The sequence below is a fragment of the Haliaeetus leucocephalus genome, unplaced genomic scaffold, assembly GCF_000737465.1.
Source record: "Haliaeetus leucocephalus isolate CR32 unplaced genomic scaffold, Haliaeetus_leucocephalus-4.0 Scaffold262, whole genome shotgun sequence".
Lineage (NCBI taxonomy): Eukaryota > Metazoa > Chordata > Aves > Accipitriformes > Accipitridae > Haliaeetus > Haliaeetus leucocephalus.
In genome coordinates this window covers 5,810,192-5,837,709 of record NW_010972698.1, presented here as the reverse complement: position 1 = coordinate 5,837,709, position 27,518 = coordinate 5,810,192, and the positions used below count along the sequence as shown (strand labels likewise).

Below are 27,518 nucleotides of genomic sequence, written 5' to 3'. Positions count from 1 at the left end.
AGAATTAAGTATTAACACTTCTGGAAAAAAAAAATCAAATTGTTTTTAATATTCAGTTTAGTATTTAGGGTTGTAGAAATAAAATGGATTTACCACTGTGACAGTTCCATAGGACTGGAGCATTCAAGTATTTGAATTGGAGTATATGCTGGTGTTGCATAGTTACTAGACAGAAAACATACTTATGGTTGCAAAAGCAAACAAAAATATAAACAATGTAAGTTATTTAAATATAAAACTCTGTTTTGGAGGGCATGGGTCAATGCTTTTTATAAGTAGGTCACACAAATTTCAGAAGTTACTGGAAAATATTGCTGATTTGAATGATCATGATATAATTTACTATATGTCTGTTGAGGAAAAGTCATTGCCCTTACAGAATTCGGAGCAGGAAGTAAAGCCTAGTCTCTGGATGGGATGATTATCGGAGTGTTTTGTATATTCTGTGTTTCATGTAAAAAAACGTTTTCCATGTTCCAAATGTCCTCTTCAGACTAATTTTGCCAGTAAATTTCTAAGGCTGTGTACCATTCTAGAAATTTTTAATAGAGTTTAGAATATTCTGTGTTCATGAAATAACCGTATAGATATGGCTTGAAGTATGTAAACAACAAAAGGGAGCAATAAACTTTATGATTAATTTGTTGATATTTAAAACTTAATAGCACCACAGTCACTATTATTTTCAAAAACAATGAAATTGTTCTGAAGGGGTGTTCTGAAATCCAGCTGTTGAATGCCTGCATTGCTTTTAAGTACTAACTTTTTACTTGCCATAAAGAAATCCTTGTGCACTCAGCATACTAGTTTCTTTTTCAAAAAAGAATTAAAATGTAACTTGTTTTAATGTTCATCATAGTGTTGCTTTGTACTGTGTATTGAATGTCATAGCTTCCATTTCTTAAACAAATTTTCTTGTTTTTACTCCACTTTTCTGTTTTCTGTGCAGCTTTGATTTGCTTATTTTAAAAGAGGTAGTACAGAAAATGGCAGGGATAGAAATTACAGAGGAAATGACAATGGAACAGTTGGAAGCCATGACTGGTGGAGAACAACTAAAAGCTGAGGTGTGTTCGTGTTAAATTTATAATAGCTATTGCTTATTAATGGTTGTTCTAAAGACTGATTCATTAATTCTGGCAGCACAGCTGAGAAAGGTATTACTGCTTTCATCAGAGAGCTTCCCACTCCATTGAGCTTTACAGGCCTTGCAGACAGGCAGCCAAGACAATGTATACATGAGCCTTAATTGTTGTGCTTCACACCATCCCATATTAATGAAAGCAGCCTTCATTATCCAGTGTTACATGACAGACCCACGAATTATAGCAGCCAGTGAGCTTGTACATTGTGCAGTCCTGCTGTTTTAGCCCCACTCTGGGGGTAGTAGCTCCCTGTTGTGTAGAGTAATATCTTAAACCATTTTAACAGCTAAAACGGTTGCAGCCTTGGTGTCAAAGACCTAGTTGAGTCTGACCTAGACTCAGCTGTCTAGGGAGTTGAATAGCTATAATCGGAACTAAAATCTGAAATTCCTGTACTGAACAGAGACTTTGAGCAGATCACAGCAGACCTAGGTCTAAAATGCAGTGTCATGATGTCTGAGCTGAAATGTCGCTCTTCATTTACTGTATAAAAGACGTAATTAATAACATGCAAGACCAGTTAGTTTCTGATTCTTATGTACTTATGTTGCAGTACAGGATCCAGAGAGAGAGTTTTATTGATGGACAAGAAACTGTATTGATACTAATTCATCAGTATTTCCTCAGTCAGAAGCACGTATAGTTTCCATTTGTGATGCATTATTTCCAAACTTGGGTAACTTTTTCTATTCTGTGCAGGGTGGATACTTTGGCCAAATCAGGAATACAAAAAAATCTTCTCAGAGATTGAAAGATGCATTATTGGACCATGATCTTGCCCTTCCACTGTGCTTGCTTATGGCTCAACAGAGAAATGGTGTGATCTTTCAAGAGGGAGGGGAAAAACATCTGAAGCTGGTGGGAAAACTGTATGATCAGGCAAGTAAAAACATTTGCATTTATAAGAACCCCTCCTTTTCTTTGGTAACTTCTGGCGTATCAGCACAACATATAAGAATTCAGCACAATAAATATGAATATATAAGAATTTTCCAAATCAGTTGCAGTAATCTTATTAAAATATATGGGTATATTAAATATATATTGTATTGACAAGTGACTTCTGAGTGAAAGGTTAAAACATCCTTTGTCAGAAAAAGTTAAGTTCTTATTTCTTAAGTCAGCTATTATTTTTTTCTGATCTTACTCTGTTTGAGGAACTTCCTTCTTTGTTTTTTTTAAAGCAGCAGCCTGAATTGAATTCTTTTGCTGCCTTAAGCAGTAGGAACTAGTTTCATTTCATTCTGGTAGAATAGAATGCTTTTACAGTTCTGCTGGCTTTTGTAGGGTAGTTTTTTGTTTGTTTGTTTGGGGGTTTTTTTAGGTGCAGATAGATTTGAGTCAGCACTGAGTGACAAGTATGTGGCATGGAAAATTTAGTATCTCTTCTGCCACGAGGAAATTCGTGCTCTACAATGTGGTGTTAACTTTTTTTTAAAAGAAAAAAAAAAAGCTTTCAATCTCTCCCTAACTTCACTTTTAAACAAAATAATACTGTTTGCTATCTTTTTGTCTCTCACATGTAGTGCCATGACACCCTGGTACAATTTGGTGGGTTTTTAGCATCCAATCTAAGCACAGAGGATTACATTAAGCGAGTGCCTTCTATTGACGTTCTCTGTAATGAGTTTCATACACCTCATGATGCTGCATTTTTCCTCTCAAGACCCATGTATGCACACCATATTTCTGTAAGTAGAACTCTTCTGTTTGTCTGCTGTTAGTGCTGCTGTATTACATGTTATCAATATATGCGTCTAGCAGGAACCAAAGTTTAAGTTTGCTAAATAAAACTTACAGAAGCTTTATGAGTAGAGGTAGAAAGAGCAGCTATGGGCTGGGAACAGGTTATCCTTTATCTTCATAGAAAGTACGGCCCATGTGTTAGCTTTCACACAACTGACAGAAGTTCTAGCTAATGAAGTCATCTCTCTCTTCTGATGATTTGGGTGATCAGTAGTTCTCTCCTTTCCTGTTTCCCCCAAATGTGTAAGTTTTTCTGCAGATGTTTTAGATGGATATTTGCTGTGGAGGAGAATGCTGCAGCTGCCAAAAGGTGTGGTATCTCGGGAAGTGTCAGAAATAAATTTATCCCTGCATCTAAAATGTTAAATATCAGGAGCAATTCTTACTCGGTGTAGTATAACATGTTATGATAACAACAGGTAGCAGCATCAGTGAAGGAAGGTAAATCTGTCCAATATGATGGACAGATGATATGGATAAATACTAAAAGTTCTGTATGGTATTCTTCAGTGGTTTGTGTACATAAATGACATTTCATGTGTGTAAATGTTTTAGACAGGTTTTTGAGAAAAGTTAAATTATATTGTTTCTGTACAAAGATTACAATTTTTTTATTTTTTTATCCACAGTCTAAGTATGATGAACTAAAAAAAGCTGAGAAGGGAAATAAACAGCAGCACAAAGTTCACAAATACATTACATCGTGTGAGCTGGTGATGGCTCCTGTTCATGATGCTGTAATTTCTCTGCACCTTCCCAAGGTTTGGGACGACATCAGCCCTCAGTTTTATGCTACATTCTGGTCTTTGACAATGTATGACCTTGCCGTCCCACATAGTAGCTATGACAGAGAAGTCAATAAACTTAAAGTCCAGATGAAAGCCATAGATGACAATCAGGAAATGGTATGTTTATATAATTTTATGGTCTGGTTTAAACTTCCTAACCTTGAAAAACTTTTTTCTTTGTGAAATCTTATATTAAGGTCATTTAGATCTGGGATGTTTTGTCACCTGATTCATCCATTCTGATTTGTCACATTCACATCATTTAGACTGACTCATCCTTATAATTCCCACGTTAAAAGTATCAGTGACTTCACTGAGTGAAAATTACTGGAAAATCTGTGTTTCAGAAAGCAGTCTTTGACACCTGTATCTGTGGTTTAGCTGTTTACTTTTCTCTTAAGCTTAGTCAGCCAGTGTTCATAAAATCAGTTGATTTCTAGAGCAGAACATTATTTAGTGAAATGGAAAGCTTTTCAAGTATTCTTTAGCATTATCAGGAATTTAATTGCTCTACCTATAGCAAGTGTTAGCATAATACTAAGTGTGTTGCATTGACATTTTCTAGCCTCCAAATAAAAAGAAAAAAGAAAAAGAACGTTGCACAGCTCTTCAGGACAAGCTCCTTGAAGAGGAGAAGAAGCAGTTGGAGCATGTGCAGAGGGTTCTACAGAGACTGAAACTAGAGAAGGATAACTGGCTTTTGGCAAGTAAGTGTGTGTAGAGGAAACGCTCTGGATGTTTTTGTAGTCATCACTGTCCCCAGAACTAAAAGTTCAGCTCGCACTAATACTCTTAATGTTGTTTTTAAAATTTGATCTCTACATGTTGAGGTCTGTTAGCAAGGTAAACTTTTAATTAGAAGGTAGTGTGTCTTTGCTGCAAATACCAAGTAGTTGGTTTTCAGGGAGATGTTTTCTTTGTTTCTTGCAATGTCAGGACCTTTTAAATATTGCACTAATTTAGAAAATAAATAAGAGATTGACCAATTCAGTGGAAAGTTGTAATTACAAGATGGCTTGCGCTTATTTACTGCAGTTAGGATGCTGCTAAGTTAGGATAATTGCTACATTGCAAGAAATAGGCATGTAAACTTTCAATGAGTGGTTTGAGTTAACTTACTTTGAGTCCTGTAATGGATTACGAGCAATAGGCCAGTATTTGGGGGGTAACATAAACCCTGTTCCTATGACAAGATAAGTAATGTGCCAGCCTAACAGCACCATGAAATGAAACAGCATGCAAATGTTTCATATGGCAGATATGCAGGAGGCAGAACAAACTTTTTTCTCTGACAAAGCCTCTGCAATGTTTCATATTGATTGTGAACTCTGCTAGTGTGGTTAATCTGAAATGTTTTTCTCTGGTCAGTTTTCTCTGGAAGAACTTTCAGTTTGTAACTGGAAGTAGTTGTTCGTCTGTCCCAAGAAGCCTAGCATAATCCAGTGGAAAAGCGTTTTATTGTCCGACTCATGTAAGATACACGCAACTGATTTAATGAAGAAACATTGACAGTTAAATTAAGAACGATTATTGCCTATAAATATTTAATGTACTGGTACGGACAGCTAAGTAGCTACATGAAATTACTGGTTGAAAAATTACTACCTGACTGAAGCTTAGTCTAGAGCTGATTGATAAATTTGCTTAAGGAGGCACCCAAAGGCATGTAGAAAATTGTTTGTGTAGATATGATCAGTATATAAACGTGTACTCTTAATACACACATTTGTGGGGTGGGGGAATGGCTTATTATTGGCTCTTGAGTACTCAGGCTTCAGCTGCAAGAAGTTTCCCCACATTGCATCAGGAGGTGAACTTAACTTTTTCAGCAGTTTTCCCATTGAAAGAAATTATCTGTAATTGTGCTGTATGAGGAAATTGAACAGCACATCTACTGTAGTGTATTTTTAATTGTTACTTTTAAAAATTACTAATACTTAATTTTTTAAAAAATACTTTCTTCTTGTGTAGATACTTTTGATAGAGTGGTTATATTATTAAGAGTAGGTTAATTTTTGGCAGAATAAGTAGATTGGTAGTTTTAGCAATTGGAAACTAGCTATTCTGGCTGGCTGCTTACTTGCTTTACTTTTACACTTTTGAAGTAAAACTTACACACTTGATTGTTCTATGAGCTGTGATTCTCCTGGTTGATTGTTCTTAGTGTCAAAGGCTTGCTATAACCTTTGACGGGTAGATACTAAGATTAAATAAGATCAACATAAAATTTTTAGTTAAGTCAAAGCTGACAGTCCTTTATTGAACAAGCTTTATTCCACGAGCATCACAGAATCGAAGCAAGTAATCCTGGGTTTTATGACTTGTGCCCTGCAGCCTGCGCAAGGATCCCAGTGCAAAAACACCAGTTGCCCTCATGAGGATCATGACTGTTCTTCTTATGAAGGCATCCATTTGCAGTCTTCAGTTCTGTGCTTTCATCCATATGTTTGTTTTCTTCCTGCCTGCCTTTTGTGCTGTACATCCCTCCCAGCTTGTTTTTACGCTCCTTGTTAACTGGGCAAGAGCTGCCATGGGACCGGTTTGGGTATGTGTTTGGCTGTTGTGTTGACCAACCAGTGGTTGGTCAAATGGAACAGGTTGAGCATACAGTGCAGTCTTTTACTTAGTGGTAGAATGAAACTTTCACAAAATATGTGCATTTTGGGATGGTGGTTTACTGAAGACTGACTGTTCCTCTATTTAAATGCCTATAATTGTTTGGTTGATAGGAAGAATGATTGTTACGGGATTGTATATAGACAGCATGTTTGTCCATTTCTAAGGAAACTGAGCTGAAAGTCAGCCCCATCTAGAAGGGAGAAAACAAGTGTTGTAGCAGATGGTGTTCCTTTCACTAGTGTGCAGAATCTGAGCAGTTGTAGAAGTTTACCAAAGTTTTTTCTGAGCCAGTTTTTCCCCCATTGCATAGCAGAAGAATTTTCCCAATAACAAATAAAGATTTTTCTACAAGCACCCTCCTGCCCTCCCCCTGCATCCTCAAACAGTTAAGCTTATTTTTACTTTTTCTGAGCAGTGCTGAAGATATGTCTGGAATACAAGCTGCCTAATGTACAAACTCAAGAATATGGATGTGTGATACTGAACTTCTTGGGAAGAGAGTAGTTGAGTGTTAACCCATTAACTTTCTACCTTTCTTTCTTTTTTTCTCTTAATTTCTTTGTTTTTGAAGAGTCTACCAAAAATGAGACTATCACAAAATTTTTGCAGTTATGTATATTTCCTCGATGCATTTTTTCGGCAATCGATGCAGTTTATTGTGCTCACTTTGTAGAACTTGTGCATCAGCAGAAAACACCCAACTTCTCCACACTTCTCTGCTATGACAGAGTAAGTAGCTACAACTGTGTGTGTGTATGTACTTAATTACTATTATGAGCATGCAGAACTAGTATCCCACCTGCTTCCCAAAATAGGTAAACAAAATCATTACCTATGTTTAATTCTAGAATCTGTGACAGGTCAAAGTTCCCTTCTGTACTTCAGATTCTACAAACCAAGTTTTCCTAGAGCTTCAGGGGTTTATTTTCAAGAAATTTTGTTTTTGATTTATCCTAATGAGACTAGAGTTTCAGAGCAAAGTCATTAGCAGTCATAGGAGTTGCATTCAGGTTTTGCAACCTTCCAGTGGTCTGTGTTTCTATGGTCTCATCTAACCCTCCCGTTTTAGCTCTTTGTGCCATACTGCTGTAGTATCAACTTGCTTATACTTGCCCCCCGCCCCCACCCTCAGCAGCATCCTTAGGACCCTTCTGACCCTGGCGAATGGTACTACAGACATTGGACTCATTTGTATCACTGCTGGGACTCCCGTGGCGACATGGGGAGTACTTTTGATAGCAGTAGCAGCCTGACTTTCTGGGTCAAACAGAGCAGTTGGAAGAGGCATTAGTTCAGGCTGTTCTCACTGTTCGTATAGCCATTCTTTTTCCTCCTGTGGAGGAAAAATGTGGAGAACGTAGATGGAAGAATCTTGCAGGATGCATTCAGCTCCAACAGTACCAGCTGTGACTGTACTGTTCGGAGTATCAGAACTGTTCTGGCACTTACTGCTATAAGAAATCAAATTATTAAGTTAGTGCATCATCTCTACAGTTATAACAGATTTGACTATGAGCTTTGATTAAAAGGATGTGTATGGGGCTGCATTGTAAAAAAAATCATGGTGAAGATTGTTTTCATATGAGCACTCAATTAAGATTGTCTGGTTTCCTTTGAGATGAGAGATTTGAAGTGGGTATCTGCTTTGATTTCATGGGTCCCAAAGAGCATTCTTACTCAGATACTCAGTCCACGTTCTAGGTGACAAAAGTAGGCAATTGCATGAGCCCTATCTGATGAACCTGTGCAGTCCAGGAAAAAAAATCCTTTCGCATCAGCTTGGCTAGGTGTTTACTTCTACCTGCTCAAATAAGTTACTAATTTGAAAACAAAACAGTTATATGCCAATGAAGACACACTTTAACTATGGAAAACTGTGTCAGCAGCTGCTATATGCAGTGCTTAGGCTCTGGGTTAAGTGTGAAGGAGCAGCAGTTGGGTAATAAAGTCTTGAAAACAAACAGAATATTTTATAAGAGATCTCCTTTAAACTTAGAATCCAGCTTAATGGTGGTTTAGATGAGAGAAATTTGAAATTCTTGTTTGTTCTTGTTCCTTTTGTAATTCAGTAAAGTCACTGTAACTTTTTGTTACTGCTATTCACAGGTTTTCTCTGATATTATATATACAGTTGCAAGTTGCACTGAAAATGAAGCTAGTAGATATGGCAGGTTTTTATGCTGTATGCTGGAGACAGTAACTAGATGGCATAGTGACAGAGTCATATATGAAAAGGTATGTGAAGTTATTAAAATGAGTTTGCTCATAAGAATGTATAATGGCCACTTGTGTAATTCGGCCCAATAAAAATGGGTTTAGCAAAATCATCAGTTAGATTTAAAAACACCGTGTGATTGAATTTTTCTGATGGCGTAATCTTAGAATTGAGTTTCTGCAATTCATGTAGTTTTAACAGAATTTCGTGTAGTGTCAAAACAATACAGTGGCTAAAAAAAATTATATTTCTGATTTTTTCATAGCTTGTCTTGAAGATAATTTAGGGAGCATATGGAAACTCTCACAAAACTCCTTGCAAGAGCTGGTTAAATTACAAATAATCTTTTTCTCTCACCCACAACTAAGATTCCAACATAAATAAGCTTTTAAAAAAAAAAAAGTGTGCAAGTCTTCTAAAATGTGATCATGTCTTAGTCTTTAGCAGAATCAGTGAAAAGGTGCTTCAGTTATCATTAACTTTTGCAAATGACTGTTTTTATGCTTCCCGACAATGTTTTTTTTTTTTTTTTTTTTTTTTTTTTTTTAACGTGCATGTAGGAGTGTGGCAACTATCCAGGCTTCCTAACTATATTACGGGCAACTGGATTTGATGGTGGAAATAAAGCTGATCAATTGGATTATGAGAATTTTAGACATGTGGTACACAAATGGCACTATAAATTAACTAAGGTAAATAAAGAAACTGAAAAAATTAGGTTCTTGGAAGCTTTAAAAAAACAAACCAACTTCATTAGATTTAATTTGTCTTGTAGGCTTCTGTGCACTGCCTTGAAACAGGTGAATATACACATATCAGAAATATCCTGATTGTGCTGACCAAAATCCTTCCATGGTATCCAAAAGTGCTGAACCTGGGCCAAGCCTTGGAAAGAAGAGTACATAAGATATGTCAGGAAGAGAAAGAGAAGAGACCTGATCTATATGCATTGGCTATGGGGTAACAACACCTTACTTTAAGAAAGTGGTTAAAAGTGGATCATGAAAAGCTTCTAAAGACTCGGAACTGTTACAGTCCTAACATTTGATTTTTACCTTATCACAGAAGATTTCGCTATCCTGCATCTCAGGGCTGGCAGTGTGAATGAAAACTTTCATTTTGTGCTGGATGATCACTAATTTCTATTACAAGACTCTAGTAAAACACTTTAAATAGTAAAGATTTCCACTCACAGGAGCATAGCTTAATTTTAGAGAAGTAATATAGCAGCAAGTAGATAAGAGGGAGAGTAAAATGAAGACAGCGAAGGGCTATTGATGCAAGATTCTAAAATGCTAAACTACAATAGTTAGTTATGTTTTACATCTCTCTGTGATGAATGCAGAATCATCCACGTATGCTTGAGGGGCAATTCAGGTTTCCCTAACAGTGTTAAGTTTTGTCGGTAGACTGTTTTTTCTGTGTGTTTGTCAGGTATGTGTGTGGTGGTGGTGAAGAGGGTGTGGAGGTAGGCCTTCTGTGTCTAGTGGGTTGTTTTTTGTTTTCTTTTTTTTTTTTGTTTGTTGTGGGTTGTTTGTTTCCTCCCCCCCTCCTTCTTTTGAGCTCATCGATAAAAGGGGAAGAAGCTGCATATCAGTTGGGAAAAACTGTGAAATAAATAACAGATGAACTGTTAGATTAGATCCTCATTTAAGATTCAACCCATGTTTTGCTTTATGTTTGTGCATATTTAACAATCTGTGCGACTTGCAGCTATTCTGGGCAGTTGAAAAGTAGGAAGCCTTTCATGATACCTGAAAATGAATTCCACCACAAAGACCCACCTGCCAGGAATGCTGTAGCTGCAACAGTGCAAAATGGGCCAGGTGGTGCTGGGATGCCTACATCTCTCACAATAAATACAGTTAGACTGGAAGAAGGCACTACCGAGGAGACTGGTAAACAAGCTTTTTTTTTTTTTTTTTTTTAAGTAGAGTTCTTCTGATGTTACAGGCTACTCTCTCAAAATTTGGCTTATTAAACTGAAAAGATCTGAAAAAAAAAATCTAAATGTGATGCTAAATAGGGTCAGTGCGTGTTCTTTATTTTTAGTTGGTTTTGGGAGAGGGTGTTCTGCAGTTAATTACCTATTTTAACTGCTAGCTACACGTGGTCTTACATGAATGTGCTGGGGTACTTGTTTTATTTTAACCAGTAGGGTGTATATTAACTTGTTGAAATAAAGCTGTTTTCTTTTTTAAACAGATAAATTAAAGGAGAAGTCTCAGGGTGTGGTGAAAGTTATTAATAAAGCTGTCAACGCTACACCGAAGGTGACAACAAGCAACGGAAACAGTGCTTCTAATAGGTGGGAAAAACTACTTTTTGACATTCTGTGTTTTCTTCCTTCCAAAGGGTAGAATTACACTTGAAACTGACCTGCCTTTTCTTTTTTACTTTCAGGTTCTATATAAATAGTTTCCATTTCTTCAAAGTTTAATAAATGAGATTATTTCTTCTAAAATGTACACCTATACTGATCTGACACTGTTGTTAAATGCATTCAATTTTAGCTAAATAAAAATAAAACAAATGAGAGCATTTGCTTGTTGGTGTTCTGATAAAGAGACAGCTAATCTGAAATCTGACAGTGACTGCTTCGGGAGGTTCTATCAAAACATCAGAAGTAAAACTTTTGTGATAAAACTAGAGCTGGTTTTGTATACATGCTAATTGGCCTTTTTATTTTTGATGCAGCAAAATTACTAAAGAGAAAGATGATAAAGAAAAAAGCGGGAAGGAAAAAGATAAAGAAAAAAAAGACAAGACTCCAGCTGCCACTCCAGAGATGAAGGCACTTGGGAAAGATGGGAAAGATAAACCAAAGGAAGAACGGGCAAACAAAGATGATAAAGCAAGAGAGATCAAGGAGAAAACGCCAAAATCTGACAAAGAGAAGGAAAAAGTGAAGAAAGAAGAAAAAGCTTCAAAAGAAGAAAAATCCAAGACAGTCGTTACCATCATTGAGTCAAAGTCAACTGCAGAAAAGGAGAGAGAGAAGGAGCCGTCCAGAGAAAGAGATGTAGCGAAGGAAATGAAATCCAAGGAAAATGCTAAAGGAGGAGAAAAGGTGCCAGTAGCTGGGTCCTTGAAGTCACCTGTTCCCCGATCAGAAACATCAGAATCTGAAAGGGGTAAGTTTGTATATTTAATTTCTGTTCTTGTCTAGAAAAATAAAATGTGTCACTGGAAAATCACTGAATGTCAAAAAATGCTAGAGGTGGTGAGAAACTATTGCTACATAATAGCTAGCATTTTGGCATTGGCTTTTAAATACAGTTAGTGCCTACAGTAGGTAGTCAGGATATCTCCAAAAGGCAGACTGTGTGAATGTGTGAACTTCACATGTCTTCAGTGAGTGCTCATTTTCATAAAGCCTATTATTTTTTTAGTGTAAGTCTTAATGGGCTTTTATTAAAATGTACTTGTATAGCTGTGGCCTTGCAAGTTTTGCAAAGATTTAATGCAAAAACCCCAAGAGTGTACTCGGAGAGCTTCATCATACCTTTGCATAGAAAGATGGACGATATGGAAGATGTAGACCTTTGTGTCCTGCAGAAGGACACAGTAAGCTTTATCAATTCCTTCTTACGTTAGGGGTTAACAAATCCTTAATGTTCATATTTTAAGTTCTTCTAGTCTGAGGCCAGTGTTGAGTTTTATACTTGCACTGCTGAAGGCAAACCAGGTAGAGGAGGGTTGCAATTCTTTTCATTGAGTTCACCTTTTCAGGGTCTTCATAGCAATTCTGAAATTCAGATACAGACTTACATAAAGTGGAAGTTTGAAATTAGCATAATCTTGCAGCAGTTTGTTCACATTACACTTTTCCTGCAAACTTTCATAAAGATGGTCAAGGAATGCTGGTAACTCCAGATAGCTCAAGAAAAACAAAATTTACGTAGTGGTAAAACTTGAATTCTAGCTTAAATTATTTTGGTACTTGAGAAAGCCATATTATTACATTATCCTCCTTTAGATGTGTTTTAATAATGCTATTGTTCTTTTCTTTCCTCAGAACAAAAACGCCGCAAAGTTGATACACATTCTTCTCCATCACATTCCTCAACAGTAAAGGTTAGTATAGCCTGAGGAAGGCAGCACCCATGTTAGGCTCACAAGTTTGGGATGCCAATGTTCGACTTCCTTCAAGTTTTGTGCCAAGTATACACTGGAACCACTGGAGGTTTTATGTTGCATTAGAAAATGCATTCCTTTTCTTTATTGGCGGACTGTCTTTTTTTCTATAAAAATATTTTTAATTAACCAAAATAATGCTTCAAGGACCTAGCACAAATTTTGTAAATAGTGTTTGGAAATTGCAAGAGAATTTTTACACAGAAGTGCCTCATTGTTTTAAGCAGTGAGTTTTTTTGGAGTGCAATGGTAGCTACAAGCAAATGAGTCTTTGCAGCAGAGTGGAGCATATTTTTCTGCACTTCTATTGAAGAATCTATAGCACTGAAGATTCCTGGATGATACGGGATGTACGATACCTCTGAATTCATCAGGCTTCTTGATGAGCATCATACCGATATGTGCCTTCTAAGGAGGAGTCTTGAAAGGAGTTCCATTTTAAAGTCTCCTTGGTGATCAGTTCTCCTGTAGTTGTGTATATTCAGTGCGCATGCAGCTTCTGTTGTACCTTCCCTTCGAGGTTTGTTTATTTCCAATGGGTTCCCACCATGTTGAGCCCTGCGTTACGATAAAACCAGATGTGGCAACCAAGCCTACTACCCAGCAAAGAGAAACCCCAAGCATTCAAGCGCAGCACAAAACCATGGGCGTAGCCTACTTGAAGACTCAGGGTAGCCATTCCTTGCTCCATATTTATTTTATTTCTAAACCATCTATATTCATGGAATCTTTGAATTTGCAGTACGTTGAACATTTAAAACTGTAAGTTACTAATACTTCATCAAGAGCACTGTGATGGATTATGTGGGCCTTTAAACTTCACCATCTTACCAACTTTAGAACAAGCTTTTCTTTTTTTCTGGTTTTTAAAAGAGTACATCTTTTTCTATGTAAGATTTGCTTGAAAGATTTAGGCTAATTTTGGAGAACTCAAGTAGCTGTTACTACTACTACTAGTTTTGAGGAAGCAGGTGACAGGGATAACTACTCAAAATTATGGAGTTTTTCTTGCCTGTTTTTTGTAAATGGCAGTGTAAAGTCATTCAGGAGTGACTTCTACCACATTTAACTGAAAGTGGAGAAGATACAGGTTTAAAAACGTTTTAAACCTGTTTCACCTGTGGTTCATCTGTATTTAGAGTTAAGACTATTTTTTCTTTATATTTTGTCTTGGCGGGAGAGTGTTTTTTCAGTGTTTTATGAAGAATTAGATATAAACACATTTTGTAGTTTACTTAATAGTTGGGTCTAGAGAATAGATATGACTGTCTCTTTTTTTTTTTCCTCTCCTTCTTTCTTTTTAAAAAATATTTCAGTTCCTAGCTTTATTCAGTGTCCAGTATTAACATAAGATTTATTCCAGAAGGAGTAGCTGTTTTTTGTTTCAAGGGTACGGCCATGCTTCCCAAAGTTCCTCTGGTTTCTGAAAACTATTCCAGCTTACGTGTCATCTCCATTCATTTTCTACAGGACAACCTCAACGAACTCAAGGAATCTTCAGCAAAGGTTTGAATCTTTTAGACACCACCAAAGTTTACTTTCATGTTTTGTTGCAGAGAGAATTTAACTTTTGGTTTTGTGGCAAAACCCATCAGAAAAATTCAAATTCCATTCCTGTAAATGCTAGTGTAGTAACGGAGGGATTTTTTCAGTCTGCTATATAGCACCTCTGTATGGGAGAGAGGGTTAGTTATGTGGAAGCAACATAATGAAAATCCCCTGAAATTTACCATTCTGTCAATATTTTTAAGAGATTTAATGGGCCAGATCTTTTCTGGTCCTCTCTGAAACTTGTAAATTTGTAGAAATGTCCTTATGATAAAGCAATTTACTTGGCTGAAGAGGTAATAGAATAGTTAAAATAGTTCTTAGAAGAGTTAGTTCTTTTTTTGATACCAATTAAAAAACATTTAAAAGTTATATAAAACCAAAAATATTTGAGATGTTATCTCTGGAGTATCTGTACTCTTTCTTCTTACTGCTGTTGTACTGATGTTTTAGTGCTATTATTTCTGAGCATCACAGACAACCTCCTAAATGATCATCTTTGTGCTTTTGCTTCCTGCAAATGCAATTGAGATTCAGTATCTCAGGAGAATGTATGTTAAAGAATGCTTTCAAGAGTTCATAGAATACCAGGTTAGAAGGGACCTCAGGGATCACCTGGTCCAACCTTTCTTGGCAAAAGCACGGTCTAGACAAGATGGCCCAGCACCCTATCCAGCTGAATCTAATCTTAAAAGTGTCCAATGTTGGGGAATCCACCACTTCCTGGAGAGATGATTCTAATGGCTGGTTGTTCTCATTGTGAAAAATTGTCCTCTGGTGTCCAATTGGAATCTCTCCAGGAGTAACTTGTACCCATTACCCCTTGTCTTTTCCATGTCATCCCTTGGAGATCCCCTTTTTACATATTCTTTGTAGCCCCCCTTAAAATACTGGAAAGTGGTGATAAGTTCTTCCCTCAGTCTTCTTTTCCTAAGGCTGAACAAACCCAGTTCTCTCAGCCTTTCCTCATACAGCAGGTTTCCCAGTCCTTTGATCATCTTTGTGACACTTTTCTGGACCCTCTTCAGCCTGGCCCCATCTTTTTTTGTATAGTGGGGACCAAAACTGAACACAGCATTCCAGGTGTGGCCTGACAAGCGCTGAGTAGAGTGGGATATGAGTTGAATGACATTTTGGAATATTGTATTTTAGACAGATTCTGCAGCTATTCTATTGCTTTTTTTAAACTCAACCACTTGCATAGAAACAGTCGCAAATACTGTAAATGTGCTAATATATTAGGGTATGTGGCTAATAGGAAATGGATCTTTTAAAGTTGCTATTAAGATTTTTGATTATGCAGTCAGTATTAATGTGTAACTAAATAGCACAAATGTTTATCACTTGGAAAATGCTGACCATTTGAACTTTCTGGATAACTTAACAGGTTTATCTAGGATTACTTATATTCACTTAATTTAAAAGTGCATAATGGATTATCACTTCCTATTCTATACTTACACTGTTGTTTTACTTGTAGCTCTCTTTGTATAAACAAAGTGTTCAGAACACTTTGTATGTTTTAATTCAAAATAGCTCTGACTTTATAATGGACACTTGCTGATGGGGTTTTTTAATTGAATCTTTCCAGTACCAACCATACCTGCTTATAGGGAAAGTGTGTATAGGAAGCATCCTTTGATTCTTACAGTTGATGAAATTAGTGCCTATAGATTGGATCCATATACTTTCAAAAAATTATCTATAAATCATTGTCATGGTATCTTGTATGTTTAAGTTTTTTGAAATAAGACTATAATATTTGTCTTGAGCTCACATCTATCTGAAGTGTGGTATATGGTAGTCTGTATAATCTCACTTTTCCCTCCCTTACTGTATTAGTTGAGGTTAAACTGGTTAATTGAAACTTCACTCAAGTTTTCATTAGTTAAGCTAAATTTTTATTTAAAACTGTTTCTTTTACTTATTAACATGATGATGTGGTAATCAAGCAAAGCTATTTGCAATTAAATGATTAACAAATGGCTTTATTTTTATAGTCAATTTGAGAAGTTAAATTTTAGAATTAACTATAATGTGTTTGTATAGACTTAGCTGGAAGTATATTGAGTTGTGTGACTTTTTCATGGATTTGTTTAAGTGCTCAGGGGATGGGCGGTGTCCAACCCTTTCGTTCCTCTTCTAAATGCTGTTTTCTATTCTTTCTCACTTAATGAACTAATTTTCATTCTTCAGTGCCATTCTAACAGACTTAAGGCACTTCTTGACAGTGTTCCCTATACATGGTGTAAGACAAGTTAAATGCTCTTCTTCACTGCCATGTACTTGTTTGGGGAAAGGATGGGATATTCAGAAGCCTGTAAGATTTATGAGTTCATCTTCCACTGAAAGTCAGTAGAAGTCTAGTGCTGTTGTACACTTACAGGCTTTCTTTATGCCTGACTTTACCCAGTTTCTGGGTCCAGACCATTGAAACGTTGGTTTACATTGCAGGTTATAAAATAAATGGTGCCAGATTTGAGTTAGGTTTGTGTTCATTCTTGCTTTGGCCTTTGCCCAAGTTACACAACATAAAACATAAACCCCCAAATTTGATGTGGTTTCAGTTAGCAGCATTTCTAGAAGCAAGTTGATAAAGCCCGATGAGCTAAATCCAGCCTTTCTTGTAAAGGGGGGTAGAAGGGATGCAGTTTTCCAAAACTCTGCATTGGGATGGTGGAAGAGCAGTGGAATCTGTCGTGAACAGCCATGCGAACTTAAGAAATGGAATAGGAGAAAGCAAAGCTACGTGTTTGCTTTCTCACATGGAAATCATCTCTGGGAGACAACTGAATGGGGCTGCGTAGTAAAAATGTATTTGCAAGTCAGTATTAAATGTTGGCATCAAAAAAGGGAGCAAGGGTAAATTTACTTGTGCAATGGCAGTGTATGAAATGGAACAAGAAAGAGCAGAAAGAAAATTATCTAGTGAAAGGAGTATTGAAGGTTCAGTCTCTGGCGTAGAAGGATAAAAAAATTCCAGTTAAGTAATAAAAGGAAAAGAGACCTACTGTTGTCAGTGTGACTTTTAACATAGGCCCAGTAACATCAAGTTTTGGTAGGTTAAACATTTCCCAGAACTGGAAAAAGACAGGATTAATTTAATTAAAAGAATAAAATTATTTGAAACAATGCTTGATTTGGTTCAAGTGATTTCTAGATTGTTCTAAACTAATCTTCCACTTACCTCCTTCTTTGGTGTCCTTTTAAGTAAGATGGCTCTCTAAAAAGAAATACAGAGAACATTTTAATTAAAAGATATTAATTTTTTTCCCAAATAAAATGGATAGCTTATGGAACTGGGAAAGATTGAAATATACTAATTTAAATCTGTGTGTTGCTGTAACTTAAATATATAAAATACCAAGGAAAGGTGTTTTTAATTTAAAATGTGCTCTTATTGGTATTTTATGAAAAATATTTTTTGGATCTAACTATATAATTGTATTTTTAAAGGCAGAATTACTTGCTGTGATGCATTGGTATTTATATAATACATGTGCTACCTACCTTATATGTGTACACACACGCGTGTACACACACACTAGCATTTAAACTTTGTCAAGTATTACACTTGACATTACTGTGACTGATTTTCTGTTCTCCTCCCCTGGGACCCCAGTTTATATTAAAAATATTCAGCTTTGTGAAACTAGTACGTTTTACAGAGTTTATCAAAATGGGTTAGAAGAGAGAGTGGAATAACAATCTAGAACACATTACAGAGTAAAAATAACTCTTCTCTATGTTCAGCTGCTTTTATCATTTGAAGTTTAGGCTTAAGGTGGAGTTTTGTATTACTTTAGATGAAAAAACACATTATTCAAAGTATTGGCTTAAATACTTCGTGGATTAAGATTATTCTCCAAAAATTAACTAGAACCTCTTTAAGCAGCTGATTCCATTCACTTGTTCCAGGCAAGATTGCAAGTGTTAAGTCACTCCAGGAATCCGCTTATCCTGTTTCAATAGTACTGTATATCCTGCGTCAATAGTACTGACATCTGATTTGTTTTAATGTATCAAACAATACTGGTGAACAAGGCTGTGTGTATTTAATGTAAGTGTTTAAGTTAAGAGAAAGTGTTCCTGCATTTCTGGAGTTGAGAAAACCAAGCTATAAGTTAAATTACAGATGACAAGTTTGAAAGTGTCTTCAATCACTTTTTTTTTGCTAGTAAAGTACTAATGTTTAATTTTGCTCTTTGAGCTAGATCTGTTATATTAGAGTAAGACTTTTTATTTACACATCTAGAAATACATATTAATATTTGGTGATATTGCCTTAATTTAACAGCACTACATTAACCACACTACTCCAACACTGTCCAAGAGTAAGGAGAGAGAAGTGGACAAGAAAGATTTGGACAAGTCAAGGGAAAGATCCAGAGAGAGAGAGAAGAAAGATGAAAAGGACAGGAAAGATCGAAAAAGGGTTGGTGAAATTTTTATGAACTAGTTTAGAAAGTTGGTATATACTTGGAAAGCTTTCTGTTCAAAGTCCTTGCAGTATTAACTGGTTGTACGGCCTATTCAAGCAGATGTGGTCCCTATCAGGGTTGTTTTTCTTTTGCTCTGTTACTTTTTCAAAGGTCAGTTTACAGTAATGTATTCAGAATTTCTCTTCGAAACTGATTTCAGGAAACTTTACACAAGATGTAATAACCCAGTTGCATTTTAAGTATTCAAAAATTAGTTTTCCAAAATAACATTATAAGCAGGTGCTACTTCAGGAGTATGTTTTAATCTGCTAACATCTGCATAATTATATTTGGTGCCAGGATCATTCAAACAGTGACCGAGAAGTACCACAGGATTCAACTAAACGACGCAAAGAGGAAAATGGGACAAGTACGTATTTTATTTTGTGTGTGTCTGTGTTAGGCTTTTATTTGTTGTGAATTACAACTTTCTGTTGTGTTTTTAGCTGGTTCTTCAAAACATAGTAAAAGCGAAAGTCCTTCTGATTCCCCTCGCTTGAATGAAAAGGAGAAGGAGAAGAACAAATCAAAATCTTCAGGAAAAGAGAAAGGTGATTCAATTAAAGCAGAAAAGATGGAGAAGAGCTCTTCTGGCAGCAAAAAGGTAAAATTAGCTATTCGCACTTTGTTGATTTGATTTTTGTTGTTATTGACAGAACAAGCCAATTCTTTTTTCATAAATTTTATTGCTGCTTCATGGCCTAAGTTAAAAAGATACACTGTGAATGTGTAGGAAAATTATTCTGGAAATTCTGGTATCATGTGGCTCTAAATATTTCAGGAGGCACTCCTGGCAGGATAAATTGGAGGAATAGTTCATTTTGGCAGTAGCCAGGAAAACTCAGAACTTATACTTTAGGTTTTGAATAATCTAGAATATTTGCAGACTGGTTTGGTGAAAAAGTATGTGAAAGCAGCATTGATTTACATATAAACTAGTCTGCTTGTATTCAGATTTTCAAGTGCATGTGTCATCACAGCTTTTTTTTTTTGGTGAAAACAGGTAAGTATGTTGTAGTCATAGTTGTAAAACATCAAACAATAGTTCCCAGTTGTAATTCTTTAGTGGTTATCATAGAACTGTAAGACAAAGTTAGAATAACCTCAGAAATAATAGAAGCTAATTACTGTCATTCTGACTGATGATTTTTTTCTTAGCTGTAGCCAGTTATAACTTTAAATATGTATAATCCTTCTAATCAGACTGTACAATGTATACTATAATAAATTATTTCCTGTATGTGTATTTTTAAAGGAATCAAGACATGATAAAGAAAAACCAGAAAAGAAAGAAAAACGAGACAGTACTGGAGGGAAAGAAGAAAAGAAACAATATCCTTTTACACATTAACATTTCAGAAAAATACAGAAAGCGAGCTTCCTTTTTATTATATGTAGTAAAATATATTTTTTCCTTAACGTTGAATCTACTCATAAATCTTCAGACAAGCACAGATAATGAAGATTGTTCCAGTCAAGGTAAAAATTTTTATGATTTACTCCATTTGGCTCAATACCTCCTGTGGCGGCTTCTGACTGGTAAAGGATATACAAACAAAACAGCCTGAGTATGAAAGGGCTGAAATTACGTAGGGTGGGTTTTTGGTTGTTTTGAGGGGATTTTTTGGGAGTGGTTGTCTTTTTATTTGTATGGTTTTTTTGGTTTGGGGTTTTTTTTTTTTTTTTTTAGTTCTATCCCACTATCAAACTGATACTGTTACAGAGAGGGGGAAGACAACGTTTTTAAATGCACAAGTCCTTTGTTTCAGATTTTGAAGAAGAATTGATGAGGCTGAAAATTTGTCTTGTTTTCATGACTGTCTTGGCTGGTCTAGAAAGTGATGCTACCTTTCACAAACATGATTTGTTGTGAATTCCATTTAAAGATTTGAGCCAGGGGGGAATCTTTTTACTGTGAGTGGTCAAAAACTGTAAAAGTTTGCCTAGAGAGGTGGCAGAGCTGCCATCCTTAGGGTGTTCAAAACTTACCTTGGCAGGCCACAATCCTGAGCAACCTGCTCTTAGTTAATTCTGCTTTTGGTGCAAGGGTGTTGGACTGCATAGTTTTCAGAGGTCCCTTCCAATGTAATTTTTTTGGAAATTCAATTATATGGGTATCGTGTTTGGGAATACTTAAGATGATATTATATGGCAAAACTTTCTGGAGAGATTTATTGGCTGGAGACTCTGAATTTAACTTTGTTCCTTGTAGTGGCTGTTCCTACTTTAGGTGTCAGAGAAAGACCATGACATAGTCCCAAGTTCTTCTGTTTGTCTCTGTCTAACTAAACCAACGGAGACCAAATCTGAAAGGTGTAGATGCTTTGCTGTTGGTAATTCTTTTCCGAGAGGCCTAAGGATTATAGGATGGCTTGTATAACACTTACAGAGGAGTGTTTCGATGAGGGTCCAACAAAACAAGCAAAACCCAGAATTTGAATTCTGAAATCTTCGTCATCTATAAGTGTCTCCTGAAAAAAATCTCCACGTGTGGACTGTGCCCTCACAGAGCATAGGGGGGATTATTGGAAAAAGGATCTCGAATTTCATTTGGTGACATTGCTTGTTCAGCCACTGAAGCTGAGGGCAAATGTGTGGAGGGGTTTTGGGTAACAAAGCTCATGCTGATACCATGTGTTCTTTGGAGAGTGTTGGTGGGGAAAAAAAGGGTAGGAGTTCAGGTTATTGCTTCTTAGAACTTTTTTGTTTGTTTGTTTTATCTTCTGGAAATAATAAAAGATGCTTCTGTGAATAGCTTCCAAACTGAAAATTATGAGCACTCTTTGGAAGGAATATCATGGAATTTTTTTAACTCTTTGTCCTTCATAGCCATTACTGTCTGATCGCTGAGGATGCATCCCAGGGTTTTTTTCCCCATTTCTTTAAATGTTCTGTTTGAGAGGAAAAAAAAAAAAAGGCATCTTGGTAGATGAAATTCACTACTCAGGACTTGCAGATTCTTTAATAATGAAGTGTGAAGTTTTATCTTGACCAGCAATTCAATATAAAGTGAGGATTGTCATCAATTAAAAAAGCACAACTGTTTTTATGATTACATTGTGATTTAAGCAACAAGTGCTTAGGTAAATGTCAGTTGCACAGTAAAAGTCACATCCGGCTGTGTAATGGGCTAAACTGAAGCATCCGGCCTGGAATACTGACAACACCCCATCATTTGCATAGTGAAGTATGAAAAAGTGCTTTTCATAGCAACATGGTTGTGGAATGTAATCCTGTGTTCCGGTTTAAGTCTTTTATAACATTCTTCCTAATGTCCAACATCTGATTGACTGCATTTATTTCTTCCTCAAAATGTTACTGTCTCTAAATGAGGCGAGTTGTACTTCTAAAAGAGTTTTTACCTTCACAAGTGACTACTTGTTTCTTATTTGTATCTTTAAATTAGTGTTTCACTACTTACAATGCTGTGCTCACATTAATATAGTTCTGTGGATTAAGCTAGAGTGAGGGAATGACTGATGAAAATCGTTTTATTTTCCCCCTCATTCTTTGAATTGTGAATGGAATAAAATGCTAAGTTGTGAGATCAGTGTTCATTTGAACAACATCTAATTCCAATTATGTATGCCTTTGTTGTAGGTGAGATTGAAATGGGAAGATATCCAGCTGTGACCAGAAATGTATTTTCCAGAGTATAGATTGCACAGAAATTTGTGAATGAAGAGGACCCATCTGCATCTCCTTAAATTATTCAGTTCTCTGCTTTATTTCCCCATGCTGAGGATTTAATTGTTGAGTTGTACATTACTGTATTTTAACTTGTTGCTTAGTTTCTTACACATTTATTTTCAGTACCTGGCTGAAAGTGTTACCTATTCCATATTTTAGCACAATGTGCTGCAAACAAACAGTTGCCATAGTGCAAATGAGGTTTCATGTGTACAGAGTTCCACTTTAGGTTGTCGAAAATACTGCCTGAGTTTAGTAATTCTTTCAATCTGAAATGCATTCTTTTAGATGTTTGAAAAACATGAATAAACAGTTATTGAACCTTTTTGGATTTACCTCATTTAAACTCAGTTTTTATTTATTACTTGGCCTGTTTTTAATATCCGTGACTAAAAAAAAAAGTCAAGTGGGAGCACTGTTTTCATGCAAGGCTTAGGGATTATTTGTATATTGTGTACAACGTTGACTTGTTTAAAGAAACAAAAGAATGAACCCTGTCCCTTCCATCCCAACCTAAACCTGTGCTCAGTTGTCCCTTGCCACGCCTTTTGTTTGTCATGTTGTTTTTAGATTGATTGGAAATGCTCTCTTCAAAACTGAAATAAATGAAGTTTCAATTACAGCTACAGGAGCTTTGTATTGCTGAACTTTAATCTGAAAAGTTTCACAATGACATTTTTAAAAAAAAAAAAAATTTTTTTATCTGCTGAATTCTACCAGTGTAACCTTTTTTCTAAATAAACAATAGTTTTCTCAATGGGTCGTAAATCATTCTGTGTGTGGTCACTTTATTGCTTTATGTATTGTTCTGAAAATTTGATACTAGTTGGAATTGTGGGAGGGTGTTTTCTGTCTTTGCTTATGAGCCCTCTGTATCTGCTTGCTGATCAGATGCAAAGGGTTCTTTCTGCAGTGCAATGCCTATTGTAAAGTGACAGATGTGTTACGCTTCTCCAGTGGTTTCGAGAAGCTCGGGGTTTGCCTTCCTGCATTCAGTCAAGTTTACATCTTTCCCTTGAGGCATTTGTGCCTCATCCAAAGCTCATTAAAATCTCTGGCACTTTTTTTTTTCCCCCATTTCCTAATTCATTTAAATTAGACTGACTTACAGAGTGTCTTAAAAAATGTCTTAGTTTAGTTTGACCAGTTCAGCTTAATGCCTGACAAAAAAGGGACTCTGCCTGGCTTCTGACATAGCATGGTAGGTCATGTCGATGAAGCCGCCATCTCAGATGTTCACCTGGGTAAGAAATCTTCAGGTCTGGAAGTCTTTTGGTCACATTCACGACTCATTTTTGCCCCTGCCCCAAAGGTGTGGATTTCCTTCTGTGAAAGTGATCGGTAGTTTGTTTAAACTAGAAAATGTGAGTTGTGAAAGAATACCTGTTTGCTGCCTTTGGAGAAGGGGAGGTCCCAATGTCTTGTCTAGAGACTTTGTTCACTCTTTAGTGATTAAAAAGGTATCACTGGAAGCTGAGCTTTCTTGGCCTGGGTACAGCAGTTTAAATACCCAACGAATGTGTGTTCACCAAAAAGCAGGACCTGCTGTTAACAGCTAGATTCTTGTGAAGTTTTGGAGATGGTACATCTCTCGTGCTTGTTCTCTACAGCCAATTCTCACTCCAGGGACTGCAGGACTGATTGCAACTTCGAGTGTGTTTGCTCCTTTGTTTGCCTGGAGCCCTGTGAGATGGATAGCTTTCTGTAAACCCCTCGTAAGTCCTTCTGTGCTTCTGCAGTCAGCAGGTGTGAGAGAAGAAGTGGTGACCTGGAGGGGGAGAGAAAACTTCCCCTTTTGGTGGCATTTACATACCAAATCAGTTGAATTGTAGTATCGGACTGCACCAAGTAGTTCCTCTTCAGCCTTTGGGTTTATTTCTGTCTCCTTTTTAAATCCAAATTCTGTTCTTCATCCCTTTGGTAAGGATCTACTTTTCAAAATCGATGCAATAAAACCGTGTTGGGGTGTGGAGGAGAGGATCTGATGCCAGTGGGAGGTGTTTCACATTATTAAGACTGAAATATTAGCAGAACTGTAAAACCTTACGGCTGTGGTCCTTGTGCAGCTTCAGAATATTGTGAGCAGAAGCAGTGAGAGCTGTTCCAGCTGCTGCCCAAAGGCTAGTGTGAAGTTTGCCTCTATTTTTAAAAGGTGCAGCAAATACAAAGCTGATCGTAATCCCTTTAATTTGAATAATTCTTTTTTAAAAGATTAAGTCATGCAAGTTAAGGACCAGTTTCATGGAGAAGGTGTGGGATCTAAGCTTGAAAGATTTAAGTGCCATGAAGTGGTGATCTTGATGAAAAAGACAGATTTTTTGTAGGTACAACTTCTCCCAGGACTGTAATGTATCCCAGTCCCTATAATACTGGAAAGATTACATAAAGGAGCGTGTTCTCATTTTTTATGATCCCTAACAGGAAAAGATGATCATGTTTTTCAAGGTTTCCCTTTCAGATTGACAAGCAGAGAAGTCATTCTGCCTGCTGGACTGCTGTGGTTTGTATTACTACCATCAGCGTACCGTGCTGGTCTCTGTTGCCTTAATTCTGCTTACATCTGCTAAGCACTACGGTGGTAGCGTAGCAGCAATGATTCCCATAAACAGTTCCTGTTGGCCCCGTCTTCCCAGAAGGAGGTTCATTGATGCTTATTAGTGAAATTGATACAAATCAACTTAAGTTTACGTGGGGAGATCGGTCCTTATTGAACAAGCTTGGGAAATGGGGTTTGCTCACGGGGAAGTGTATAAAATACCACTCTGTCAGAGCAAACTAATTTTTAATGATTTTTCTGAGAAACATGCTTAATAGATTTAAATGTTCAATATTCTGTTTATGTGCACTTTCAAAATACAAGTGCACAAGGAAATAAGGGTGACACTGAAGACTTAAATCTTATTTTAAATGGTAAGTTAATTGCTGTATGCTGTGTTTAAACAACACTTTTGCTGTATATGGAGTGTCACGCCTGTATTGCTTTTTCCTGTCCTGCTCTCCCCTTGTCCAAAAAAATCGTATATGAGGAGCTTGAGTTTCTGAGGGTCATTTCTTTGTCGAGGAACTTTGGTGACAAACAGGAGTCTGACTGTACATCATCAGCAGATCAAGCTGAGGCAGGCAGTGTGGTTTGGCTTGAGAGTCAGTGTTTCTGTGGAGCTCGATCAGTGTTTGGTTAGAATTTGCCTATAACGACTATTTTAAAATAGTAAAATGCGTAAGGTACATCCTGTGCTAAACTGATAGCGTGTTTAACGGTATCAAGCCTAATAGAACTTCATCGTGAATTAGTTGTCTTAACTGGTGGTTAAAACAATTGATGGTTCACAAAATACATGACAAACAATGGGGGAAATGTTATGCCAACAACATAAAGACCTTTTAAATAACTGCAGCATAGGATTTTTTTTTTCTCCTTTGAGAATCTTGTTTCTCTGTTTAAAAAAATGTTTAATGTGCCCTTGTCTGTGCTTGAAGCGATGAGCCTGGGTGTTTTCAGAGGTGATGGGCATCTGAACTATTGCCAGGCCTCAGTGCGTGATACTGTTGACACTAAAGTATGTGACAGGACTGCAAGGAGATGGAGCACGTGCCTGCTTAAAGTTACTGCCTTGTAAGGAGCTGTAACTTGACAGATTTTTAACTGCAGAAGATGATCTTGGCCTACAGGTACTGTCCATAAAGTAAATTAATTTGGTTTATTCCCAGAGTGTTTAGAAATAGATTTTTTGCATGGATTCAACATTAACAAAAGCAAACCTATAACTAATAGAATATTTGCTGACTATAATGATAAAAACCGAACTTTTTTGTATCAAGTATTAGTACTATTAAACACAGAGGCTTACTTGTCTTGTAAATATTGTGGGGTTTTGGTTTTTTGGTGTGGTTTGGTTGGTTTGTTTTTAAATAATCCAGAGAAAGGGAACTTAAACCAAAAGTTGAGCATCCCTGGTGCTCTGTGAAGGTCAGATTTTGTCTTCAGTAATCTGGGATTTGGGACAGAGGGTGTCATCTTGGTAGCTGTATTTGAAAGTATTGAATATTAAGAAATTGTAATGCTTATAGACTTGATCAGTAAAACTCTTCTGATTAGCGTTGTCCTTATTAATTAGAGGCTGTTTCTGAATGAATTGGGGAAGATTACAAACCCTTGTCCTGCAGTGCAAGAAAGACACAGACAAATTGGGAAGGGAATCAGGTAAGAGTTACCCAGCTAATTAGAGGTGAGGAAGAATTACTAAAAAGGAGAGTAACCAAGCTAAATACTCAGGCGCTTTTAATTAACTCATTAGGGCAGTCTAAAATGAAATACATCCATCAAAGTCACTCTAGTCCTTGGGATTTACTGGAGTGCGAATGGGATGAGGCTTTGGCTGGTTGACTGTGCGCATGGCAGCTGGCTGGGCATTTAGGTTGTAATTTCCAACCTAAACAGGAGACTCTCTGTCAGCCCAGACACTTAAATGGGAATTGAAACAATCATTTAAAATTCAGCTTCGAGGAATGGCATACTTACCCTGACAGGAGGGTTCGTCCCTTACCAGCGATGCCCGCTGATGTGGTGGCAGCGGGGTGCTGCTCGCAGTGGTGGGAGAGGAGGAGGAGGGATGCGGGATGCTTACGCTGACCCTGGTGCGGCAAGCGCAGCGATACGCCAGCAGCGAACTGCAGGAGGGGATTACTAAAGTTTGTGAAAGCACGTGCTGTAGCTGGGATAACTCAGATGTGCCCTGCAACATCCTGATTTCCTGAGAGGGGCCACAGGAACAGCCTCTTGCCACGTTCACGGCTATGGGGGGGTTTTCTCCCCCAAGACAACTTTCCAAAAGAAAGCTGGTCCTTCTTCCCCGCGTGGGTCTCTGCTGGGACTCGGCTGCATGTGTGGAGCCATCAGCGAGGGTTTAGGGCTGTTTGGCGATGGGAGTTGGATCTGGAGTACAGCTCGTGGCTGGGGGGAAGGCCAGAGAGCTGGAGTGGGAATTGGGGGGGGGGGGGGTGTCATGGATCCCCGGAGGGGTGGGGAAAGCACGGGAAGAAGAGGACTCTGTTTCCAGAGCTGGCCGGGTTGCACAGCTATGAGAGCCACTGGCATGCTCATCAACCCCATCGACTAAATTTGAAGGTTGTGGGGAAGAACGGACAGGGC

The 27,518-nt window shown here is 37.2% G+C and overlaps 1 protein-coding gene across 2 annotated transcripts in view; it reads left to right on the top strand.

Annotated features, from left to right (window-relative positions):
* THOC2 (THO complex 2) overlaps window positions 1–23,137 on the top strand; it is a 55,982-nt gene extending 32,845 nt beyond the window's left edge. The window contains exons 20-39 of one of the 2 annotated variants that reach the window (XM_010568974.1): window positions 950–1,067; window positions 1,845–2,024; window positions 2,672–2,836; window positions 3,521–3,796; window positions 4,245–4,386; window positions 6,870–7,027; window positions 8,405–8,533; window positions 9,074–9,205; window positions 9,289–9,473; window positions 10,227–10,411; window positions 10,719–10,821; window positions 11,211–11,647; window positions 12,532–12,590; window positions 14,121–14,156; window positions 18,496–18,633; window positions 18,980–19,049; window positions 19,126–19,283; window positions 19,935–20,011; window positions 20,111–20,158; window positions 22,280–23,137. In XM_010568974.1, coding sequence (XP_010567276.1) covers window positions 950–1,067; window positions 1,845–2,024; window positions 2,672–2,836; window positions 3,521–3,796; window positions 4,245–4,386; window positions 6,870–7,027; window positions 8,405–8,533; window positions 9,074–9,205; window positions 9,289–9,473; window positions 10,227–10,411; window positions 10,719–10,821; window positions 11,211–11,647; window positions 12,532–12,590; window positions 14,121–14,156; window positions 18,496–18,633; window positions 18,980–19,049; window positions 19,126–19,283; window positions 19,935–20,011; window positions 20,111–20,138 — 2,776 coding nt within the window. In that variant the 3' untranslated portion in view covers window positions 20,139–20,158; window positions 22,280–23,137. Of the gene's footprint in view, window positions 1–949; window positions 1,068–1,844; window positions 2,025–2,671; window positions 2,837–3,520; window positions 3,797–4,244; window positions 4,387–6,869; window positions 7,028–8,404; window positions 8,534–9,073; window positions 9,206–9,288; window positions 9,474–10,226; window positions 10,412–10,718; window positions 10,822–11,210; window positions 11,648–12,531; window positions 12,591–14,039; window positions 14,157–18,495; window positions 18,634–18,979; window positions 19,050–19,125; window positions 19,284–19,934; window positions 20,012–20,110; window positions 20,159–22,279 lie in introns of both variants that reach the window. The other variant, XM_010568973.1, reaches the window with a different exon arrangement.
* The last annotated feature ends 4,381 nt before the right edge of the window (window positions 23,138–27,518 follow it).